Source organism: Nestor notabilis, unplaced genomic scaffold, assembly GCF_000696875.1.
Source record: "Nestor notabilis isolate BGI_N333 unplaced genomic scaffold, ASM69687v1 scaffold22333, whole genome shotgun sequence".
In the NCBI taxonomy this organism is placed as follows: Eukaryota; Metazoa; Chordata; class Aves; order Psittaciformes; family Psittacidae; genus Nestor; species Nestor notabilis.
In genome coordinates this window covers 26,913-37,845 of record NW_009922690.1, presented here as the reverse complement: position 1 = coordinate 37,845, position 10,933 = coordinate 26,913, and the positions used below count along the sequence as shown (strand labels likewise).

At 35.3% G+C, this 10,933-nt stretch overlaps 1 protein-coding gene across 1 annotated transcript in view; it reads left to right on the top strand.

The window, feature by feature from the left end:
- The window catches only part of IDE (insulin-degrading enzyme), a gene marked incomplete at its 5' end in the record, with an annotated part of 55,966 nt that overhangs the window by 26,514 nt on the left and 18,519 nt on the right, over positions 1-10,933 (top strand). Inside the window, 4 exons of the mRNA XM_010011760.1 lie at positions 959-1,081; positions 3,109-3,191; positions 7,380-7,524; positions 10,281-10,391. Coding sequence (XP_010010062.1) covers positions 959-1,081; positions 3,109-3,191; positions 7,380-7,524; positions 10,281-10,391 — 462 coding nt within the window. The remainder of the gene's footprint in view (positions 1-958; positions 1,082-3,108; positions 3,192-7,379; positions 7,525-10,280; positions 10,392-10,933) is intronic.

Here is a 10,933-nt window from a genome sequence, read left to right as displayed (position 1 = left end):
CCTCTGGACTTGCTCCAACAGCTCCATGTCCTTTTTATGTTGAGGACACCAGAACCGGACACAATACTCCAAGTGAGGTCTCATGAGAACAGAGTAGAGGGGCAGGATCACCTCCTTTGACTTGCTGGTCACGCTTTTGATGCAGCCCAGGATACGGTTGGTTTTTTGGGATGCAAGTGCACACTGGAGCCAGCTCATGTCAAGGTTCTCATCAACCAACACCCCCAAGTCCTTCTCTGCAGGGCTGCTCTGAATCACTTCTCTGCCCAGCCTGTAGCTGTGCCTGGGGTTGTGCCGACCCAGGTGTAGGATCTTGCACTTGGCTTGGTTAAACTTCATAAAGTTGGCATTGACCCACCTTAAAAGTGTGTCAAGGTCCCTCTGGATGGCATCCCTTCCCTCCAGCATATCAACCAAACCTCACAGCTTGGTGCCATGAGCAAACTTGCTGAGGGTGCACTCAGTCCTGCATAGATAGATAAATACTTACTGAAACTTGTTATTGATGTATTCTCTTTAAGAAGAGATGACTGTAAAATAGACCCTAGAGCTAAACTGGGCCTGCTGAGCATGCTTTGAAAGACATTGCACAGTAACACTTCATTTCCTTTAGCTTATCCATACCTATGTTCCTGAGTAGAATTTTTTTCTGATGTATTTAGTTTAATATCTTCATTTAGACTTCACAGTAGCAGAAAAGATAAGCCATTGACCTTTCACTCTAAACTTTTCCAAATTAGTTTTTGTCTTCCTCTTTGGAGCATTTCATGCTGCTGATAGCCTACTCCAGCTTGGTTTCCCAGATATTTCTCTTGTTCTCTGTTATCTTAATAGTATTTGCACATCAGCTAGTGGAACACATTTTTAAAACTTTTTTTACAGTATAACAGAAATAAGTCTATAAGCAATGATTAAGCAGACATTCTCCTTAGCCTCATCATTTCTCCTATTTATCTAGAAATGGCAAAATGCTGACCTGAATGGGAAATTCAAGCTTCCAATGAAGAATGAGTTCATTCCTACAAACTTTGAGATTTTGCCATTGGAAAAAGATGCGACACAGTACCCTGCCCTTGTCAAGGTAAGCTGTCTGCATTTGCTAGCTGACCTTCTGGGAAGTTTGTAGCTAATTCGTGTGTTTTTTAAAATACAGATCTAAAATACAGATCACATTCTAAAGTATAATAGCCAAAAAAGTACAAAACTTAAAAGATACTTCTAGAAAGACAGTAGTGAGTTCATTCTTGCTAAACTTTGGATTATGACTATTTGGGTCTCTATCCTAGGCTTAGTGGAGCATAAATAGGAAAAGTCTTCTGCAATTACATGTTGTGCTTCAGCTTGAATACTCAATTCAGGAATACTTTTTGCACGGTAGATTAGTATGTCTACTTCTTTGCAGAGACACCCTTCAGGAAAACATACTTGTTCTACATTGGGCATTTTAGATACATACTTGAAGCAGTATTATTAACATAGGAGGACTTTGAGCAGGTTTATATTCATCCTGAACTGAAACTGTAAACCTCAACAGGGCCACATACTACAGCTTTATTAAGTAACCCTAGTTGGTTTGCTACAGAAATTTGATGGTCTTTCAGTGTCTCTGTGTCAACTAGGCAATTGAGCTTCACAAAAGCTTTGCTTTAAGGCATCACTGCTTTAGAAATGTATTTGCTTTTAGTTTTTCCGTTCTCTTTAAAATATGTTTTTAATCTTTGGTACTGATGAAATAGACATTATCTATTTTGCCTGTATTTCATTTATTTTCTCCCCATCTGTATGTCTGTGCCATTTTCCTTTTGTGGGGTCTGGCATTTGTCCACAGCAAAACATTGCAAGAACTAAGTCAGCAAAGATTAGCTATACAAAAAAACCCAAACCAAACCAAAGTTTTCTGCTGTTTTATATGCCTGTGTGAGCTTACTATGAACTGGACTAGTGTTGTGGAGAAAGGGACAAACTGGAATGTAAGTGCACGAACAGACGGCCATTTTCACTGACAGCATATTACTGTGTCACCTCTGTTGTAATGGCACATCTTGCTCTTAAAAACCCTCAGGAAAGAGGGCAATTAAGATAAAGGCTTTGGCCTGAGTGCCAGAGTGTACTATGGACTGCAGCTAGCCATCTCCAGCTACTGGGCCAGGTCTCCAGTACTACAGACAGGCTCTGCTGTTTGTCATGCTGTCCCTGATGTAAGGTGTGTTCTAAACTGCATAGTGGCAATTTAACAGAATAAAAATTTTGTTGTTTCGGGGAGAAGCTGTAAAAAGGCTTTTTAGTTTGAGTCAAATATTGTGTAAAGGAAGGTGTGCTGTAAGAGATGAGAATTATTTCATTTATGCAAAGAGGAGGAGGAGAATACCATGCACCATGCCAAATCTCTGAAAAGCAAAGAACATCTGCTCAAAAACATGAGAGAGAAATAATCTTACAGTTGAAAGTTCTCTATTCTGATTTATAGCAATTCAAAGAAAAGGTGTTGGGATAAAGTTAACTAGAGTTGGAACAGAGAAAGAGTATCTTTCACAGTTTTTACAGGAGAAAAAGCAATAGGGGAGGTTGTTTAGAATCTTTCCCATACTAGGAGGTTATTCTAGAAAAATTGGTGACAGTTCTTTTAACTCATTTTCAACTGGTTTTAATACTTTTTCTAAATGTGTTATGTTAGAAATGTTACTTTAAAACAACATAGAGTGCATTAATATTTTTTACTAAAAGCATTACATATGCAATTATACTGTTAGTCTAAAACATGTAACTGTGTGTTGTAGTGCTGCATAATGGCACATCTTTTAATGCCAGCATTAGCAGGGAGTTTTGTGCAGCTAACTCTATTATTTGTCTTTGATCACTCCTGCTCTAGAAAAGTAGTTCCCATTTTGATCCTAAGTTCATTCACAATTCTGCAGCCATTTAATTGCTTGTTAAAGGTGATACATGATACGAAGAGAGTCTCAGTAAGGACAGCTGGGTATATACACAAGTGTATATACCAAGAATGTGAATGTGAGGAGACAACACTAAACAGAGATTTGAAGCGTATAATAGTGTAATGTATTACAGTTAGAAGGTGACTTAACAATACCTCTTTTCTTGACGCAGGACACTGCTATGAGCAAACTGTGGTTCAAGCAAGACGACAAATTTTTTTTGCCAAAAGCTTGTCTCAACTTTGAATTTTTCAGGTATGCAGTGTTAAGTATGTCACACAAAGTGCTCTCCAGAAGTTTCTTGTTTGTTGGAATCTGCATTTCTGTGGAAAAAACTTTCTTATGTGTATTGAGGCTTTACAACCTTTGTCCTGGGAATATGCAGTAAAGTACAGATAGCAGGAAGGCTCATGTAAGTTATGCAGTGGTTGAGTGGCAAGCAGTTTGAAGTGCTCCATCTACGTTAACAGGAAACATTCATCTAAAACTACTTTGAAAACAGGCTTTCTTCTATGTTTTATTTGCTATACCTGAGATATGCCCGCCAATAGGTCCTACTGTATATTGCAATAAACCTCTTTAAAAGTGGGTATTATTTGAAATCAATAATTAAATTGCAACCATTTTAAGGTAGCGTTTTCTTTATAAAATGCTATTCTGATAACAGTTTTAGGTTTCAGTTCTGTTTTCATTTGCATAATGCAAGGCAGTATGAAATTCTAAGGGCTTAAAATTGTGGGATTTTATTTAACTGGCACCAACAACTGATTATTTTTATTTTAGAAGAACATCTTCTGTATTATTAATGAATGTGTATTATCAATGATTCTCACCTCAAGATGCATGATAAAATGTTGTAATGTTAATTCTGGTCTTATTTTTGTCACAGGAAAGTTATCTTTTTAAGTGAGCATGACAATGACATACCCTCATAGTGTTCCTCTCCAGTAATAAGTTCTAACTTTTGAATTTAAAAAAAAAAAATAAATATTGCTGTCTTCAGAGTGCAGCTATTCCTGTGCTGGACTTCTGAAAGTTAAAATAATTTCAGGAACTCTCCTTCTTTAGTCTAATTAGATGATTCGATGATGTTGCTGGAAAGGCTCTTATGTGGGCTCTGACAGATGGTCATAGATGCACTGTTGAGTCCTTGTTTTGAGTGACCACTTGAAATTTTTCTTGGCAGAATTTTAGGTAGAAGGTTTTTTTGGAGAGTGTCGGATCTTGGTATTGCTGTTGGTACTAGCTGGGGAAAATAGGTTGCCTGGGCATTTCCTCTTTCTGCTTTTTAAAACCAAATGGCAAACATTACAACTGTTGCAACTTCAACATGTCAGGAAATGGAAGATCAAAATGGTAACTGCCCATCTCTTATTCAGAGAACAACTGCCATATTTGCTCATACCTAGGGGCTTCCCCTTGTACTATGTTTGGCCAAAATCCAAAATAGGATTTTGGTGGATGCTGAGTTTGTCATACACTTGTGGTTTTATTCTTTTTGAAAATAATTCCAAATTAACTGTGTGATACAATCTCGGTATAAGTTTGTGCACGATTAAAAGAGAATAATTGATTTTAAATAGAGCACACAAAGGTATAAGTATGTGCACATACGCATGATATCATGGAATGGTTTGGGTTGGAAAGGAACTTTAAACATCATGTAGTTCAACACTCCTGCAATGAGCAGGACATGTTGAACTAGATATGTGATGATAATCTTTCCCAGTTAAATTTGTACTTTCATCTCGGTAAGCCCTTTCAAAAAGCCAGGAGTACTTGAGCTTTGCCAACTAATGTAATGGAATGATTTGCCTCTTTCCTTCTAGGAATGGTTACAGGTGGAAAGCTGGCTTTTTTTCTTGGGATTGGGCATGAAGGTTCTTTCCTATTCTTTAAAAAGATGGTTAATTGTATATGAACAGATGTGAGGAGATGTTGGCAATATTGGGTACATCATCTCCAAAAGAATTGTAAGCAGGTTTGTCTAGTTTTGATATTTAAGAAATATTCTTAGTGAATCTCTCTTTCAAGACTGGTTTGTGCTGGTGCTTATTGGAGGAAATAGTGAAATGTACAGTATTTATTTGAGAGACTTGATGAAATTACCCATAGCTCTTGTAGCCAAGGGAATGGGTGAATAAAGGCCTCTTAATAACATGAGTTTTCATAAGAAGTTTTAGCCTCAATTCTAGATCCGAATAGAATGACTATGCTGCTTTGTAGCAGATTACAAGAATTTGTTCACATTACAGACCACTTCCAAAGGTAGAAAAAACCAGGAAGATTTCTTCTGCCTGTAGCCCTGATCATCACAAATCATTGGAAGAATTCCTAACCCAGATGTTACAGCAGCAACTGCTGTGTAGATGAATTAAGAGGAAGTATCAGGAACAATCTGAGTCGATGAATCTTCTGCAGTCCCCTTGTTCCAAAACTGAAAATCCTTATATGGCACACACCTTGCATTAAAGAAACCCCACAGTAAAAACCTCTGACATGGGACTTACCCAGTCTAAAGAATGATGATAAGATTTTGCTTTTGTATAAATTACAATTTAGGAACTCAACACATACCCTTTTTTAAAAGGAACCAAAATAACAATGTGATGTGGTGGTGTTTTGAAAACCTTCTGAAGGTGGTTATAAATGGTGCACTTCAAGTTCTCCATGGTTTATCAAGATGGATGTTAAGAACACAATGCTAATTATTTTTAACTGGATACTTTCTACCTTCCAGTTTAAGGAATATTTCAAGCAACTTGGGTTTCAAGTTGTTCATAAGGTAACCCAGGATCAAGACTCCAGTGTTGATTCCAGCTATGTCACTTCCAGCTCTGTTTGAAAGGAGAAAAAGCTAGACTTCTAAGATTTTTTTCAAATACATTATCAGTGATTGAACTGTTTTGCTTCTTCAAGTCTAGTCAAAAAAATGAAAACTAGAAATAAGCATTTATTTACAAAGTTGTCAGTAATAGAAGGCAACTCCCAGAACAGTGTTATCATAATTGTTTTCTGTTATTTTTTACTTGAGGATTAATGATTTAGTAGTCTTCATTATTTTCAAAACTCCCTGTTGGCGCTTGCCAGCTAAATGAGTATAAAGAACTTATAAGCAATATGAACACAGTCATCACTGAAACTGATTAAGTCTCTATTCTAGTATCAAAGCGGAAAAGAATATAATGAGTTTGGAGGAAGGTTTATGATAACGTAGGATTGACCTACATCTTGCTTTGAATTCAGTCTTAATTACAAAATTCAGTATTAATTGGATTTGCATCATTGGGCATATTGAAATTGCTCAGTTTTGGGCAATTCTCATTGTAGAGAGAAATGCAAATAGAACAATCCAAGCACAGAATAATTAACCCAGTGATAATAAAAAAGCATATACTTGGCTAAGATTTCAGACTACAGCAGGCTTTATTTGTCTAATAGATTTTAAATTTTTTTTTAATCTCTTCCCATGCTTCCTTTCCTTAATCTATAAGGAAGGAGAAGTCAAGGCCTAGGAATCTTCTTAAAAATACCTTTGCAATGTATTTTAATGTTACCGGTGTGTGTGCTGTGGCAATGTGATCTTTGTTCTACTAAATTAGTGTTGGTAAACACTATAAAATACCATTGTATATAGATGTAAACATATATATTAGCATGTCTCTGAATATGACCATTGCTGCTGCTTAGGGAAATTAAATGCAAACGGTCTGGGTTTGAATTGTAAGCCGTATCCTGACAGGAAATTGTTCTAGATGCTGCTGATTATATCTGTGAAATTGATACTGACTTTATATGTGCTTCAGAATCTTCAGAAATAAATTCTCATCATAGTAAAATAACTTGTCTTGACTTTGCAGATCTTTAAAACTCTCAGATACTTAACAATTACTGCAGTTGAAACATGGTTTGAGTCTGAATTGCATTTCTTTTCGAGAAATTTGTGACATTATTGTATGTGATCTGATGCTTCTAATGCAACCCTAGAGCTTGTGTAGTTGTTTCCATTAAAAAAATAACAGAAAATTATGGTGGTATGGTAATGGATATGCCAGACATCTTTCCTGTGCTGAACTTTAGCATCTACTACATTTGATTTCAGCTGTTAAATTATGTTGGTTATTCAGATTGTATTTAGTTTATGTTCTTCTGGTGAATTCTGACTATTCAGCAAAGTAAATATAATGTGTCTTGATTTAGAAGCACAAATAAGACAGTATCTCTGGAATCTTCAACATATTTAGGCCTTGCTCAAACTATAAGCAAGCTAAATAATTATTTTCAGGTATGTTCATATTTGGCTTCAAAATAGGAATCCTTCATAATGGGATCCATCAGCATACTCACAGAGAATATTGCTTCCTTCAGATCAAACTTAAAAGGCCAAAAGAAACTGAAAAATAATTTTAAACTGCATATTTTACTTTCAACATTTTCTTCCAGCCCATTTGCTTACGTGGATCCCTTGCATTGTAACATGGCCTATTTGTACCTTGAACTACTCAAAGACTCCCTCAACGAGTATGCATATGCAGCAGAACTAGCTGGCTTGAACTATGATCTCCAAAATACCATCTATGGGATGTATGTAAGTACCCAAATCAAGGAAGAGCTTAGAGCCTTAAAACTACTTCCACTCATCAATATTTTTATATTGATTTGATGGAAGGACTTTCACTTAAAAAATGGGTCTAAGGCTGTTACTCATTTTGATCTTGATTATTAACCATCCTTTCTTTAATTTGAATTTTAAGTTGAATTTTGTTCAAAGTCTTCAACAATCTTTCCATTCATATTAAACAAATTTTCTTCATATCATTCATGAAATTAATTAGTTGTAAGATTTGTTCCTCCATTTAAAAAAAAAAAAAAAAAAAAAAGAAAAAGCAACCATAATCCAAGCTTACATATTTATTTCAGTTTGTCAGATATCTGCTAAAAAGTTTCTGACTGATGGGGTAGAAGATCCCCTTATTATGCTATTAAATAAATGGTATGCTTCAACTTTCCTGTTCAAGAACTACTGATCATGAGGCTGCATATACATACTCTTCAGTCATATTTCTTCATCCATTACTTTGTCACTGCTTGAGGTATCAAAGCATTTCTTTTGTTTTTCTTTTTGTTAGTCGCTACATTTATGCTGATCCTCTCCATTGCAACATGACATACCTGTTTATCAGGTTATTGAAGGATGATTTAAAAGAGTATACATATGCAGCACGCCTCTCAGGTTTGATCTATGGCATTGCATCAGGAATGAATGCAATACTTGTAAGTAAGAAAAAAACGCAGGAGGAAATGAAACAGCTTGGGAGTTGTTGAGCTTGGAGAAAACATTTGACTTCTGCATTTTCAAACGAGATGGTTAATGGTTTTTTTCCCCTTGCATATGTCTCATGAATTAAAGGCAAAGCAAAACTGAATTGTAATCAGTACTAAGTGACCTGTTTAAGATTGCAGTGTCTTGTGAACATGGTGTGCAGTGCAATTGTTGCATTCTAGTTCACATTTTTACTTACTTGCATGGTAATCTTGAGAGTATTGTTGCTGGTTTCTCTATGTAACCTTTCTGTTGAATGAATCTCAACTTTACAGATTTTGGTATAATTTTCTAATTCTGGTGTAGTGAGCTGTGGAAATAGATTGTGCATGTGTTCATTAGAAGGCAATGCTGTATATTTATGGCTTTTCTTTTAGTGTTTGCTTTTAGTATATGTTTTATAATTTGTTTTAAAGAGCTGGCGATACTTACTTGATAGCAATTTATCACGAATATTTCTTACTCGGCTTCTCCTATGAGATTTATGGTAGATTTTAATAGTCTCTCTTAAAGTTGTGTTAAAAGCTTATATTAACCGTAGTTTTGTACCAAAATGTGTTTTGAAATTTCTTGTAGAACTGTTGTTTTCCAAAGCATCTTAGTAAGAGAACAGAATGCATATTGTCTTTACATTTTCTATATGAGAGTGAGTGCTGCAATTTCTTTTTCTTTTTTTTTCTTTCCATTTAGTGCAAATCTCATTTCCTGGTAGCATTCATTTAACTTACAGCAAACATAGTTACATCTTCTTAGTTTCAAAGCTTGCTGGTGTTTCCATGGTCAGAGTTAATTCCTTTAAAAAAATGAAAGTGCAGGGAATGTGTGTGTAGTTTTCTTCATTTTTAGTTACAGTTTAGAGTTATTTCAAATATAAGCAGGTTTTTGTAGGGTCTTTATATTCTTCTACAGTAAAAATTCTGTTTTCATATATTAGAATCAGTTTACTCCATTTTGATGTCTGAGAACTCAATATTCTTTTCTATATTGTGAGAAGTATTATAGTTAATAGGTGCAACTATACAATGTTGATACTTAGAGCAAGGACAGATGCTATGCTGAAAACATTCACCCACGGTGATTCTTGAACAGTTTGGGTGCTTATGCTGATTTAGGATATCAGCCATTGTCATAAATCCGTTTATGATAAGGGGTTTTTTTTTTGGTTTATTTTTTTTCCCCAAATTCATGGTTCAGGTATGTTTCAGCAACTATAGAAGAAAAAAATTTCTTCCCACTGGAAAGCAGGAATTCACCTATATGTTGGTTTGTGTCCTAAAGTTTCACTTTACCTGTAATAATTAAACTGCAGAAGTCCAATTAAATTCCTTTTTCCAGAGATACTGACCTGATGATACACATTTTCTTTTAAAAATATACATGAAATAAACTCGGCCATTTAAAAAAATCAAAACAAAACAACATAGAAACTTAAAAAGTACTCTATGATTCCATCAAGCTACAGAAATTTTAGTGAAAAAAGGCGTTTCAGCCCACCACTATCCTGTTTATAAATTGTGCTGCTGTTGACAGTACCCTTTTTCTTGTAGTACTGCTTATTTTCACTTACATAAATTTTTTTTTTTTTTTTTTTGAGCAACAAGATAAACATGAAACAAGGTAAAAAGTAAATTGGAGAGAATATTGAAGGCTGTTAATCTAAGTTTCATTATCAAGAGAACCCTAGAGTAAAACCATTTCAGTACTCCAAATGTACTGTTTACTGACTGGATTCAATATTGTAATCATTTAAAAATCTGTATTCTAAGTACAATATGCTTACGTCAATGTGAAATTACATTAATTCTCTGCATTCATAACCCCTGGGCAAATATGTAATATTCTATTGTCAGTTATCTTTTGATGGGTAAAGGGATTTTATTTCGGAATGAGTTAATGTTGAATAATGGTGAATTCAGACTGAGTGTTGAAAAGTGTATTGTTCCTTGAAATATACTAGACTTGGTAATTGTTTTATTCTTTTATCTTCCACATTTAAAGCAAATTATGCACTTTTTCCATAGCTTTCTGTAAAAGGCTATAATGACAAGCAACATATCTTGCTTAAGAAGATCATTGAGAAAATGGCTACTTTTGAGATCGATGAAAAACGATTTGAAATAATCAAGGAAGCGGTAAGCTACACGGGAAACTTACATTTTGGAGTAGTTTAAAATTGAATGCATTGACTTGAAATGAAATTTGGTGATCCATGGGAGTAGAGAGTGAAATTCTGCCTCATTGGGACTGCAGAATCTTCCTTATTTTGTCTTTTTTGTGGCCCCGAGTTCCCTGGGTGTTTATATTACATTCTTTGGTTGAATATCACTGGCTCTGGAATCTTCTATAAGTCAGTCTTTCTAGGGATTGATCAAGGGATTGCAGCTTGCCTTGATAGTTGTAGAAATCTAAGAAGGGTGACAGGAGTGGAAGTCTTAACTTTATATTCCATTTTATAATTTGGAAAGGCCCCAGTGGAATCTAGCAATAGAAGGGGAAAATGGATGAAAGGGGAAAGAAAATGTTGAGAAGATTTGCAACATTTCTTCTCCCCAGATAGGAAGAGGAGCTCTGCTTCTGGGCCAAGATCCTTCTGTGCCAAAGTAACCAGCTGGTTAAGTACATGCTGACTTCTGTGAGCCTCACTTCCTAAATTTAATGACTGATCTAAATATAT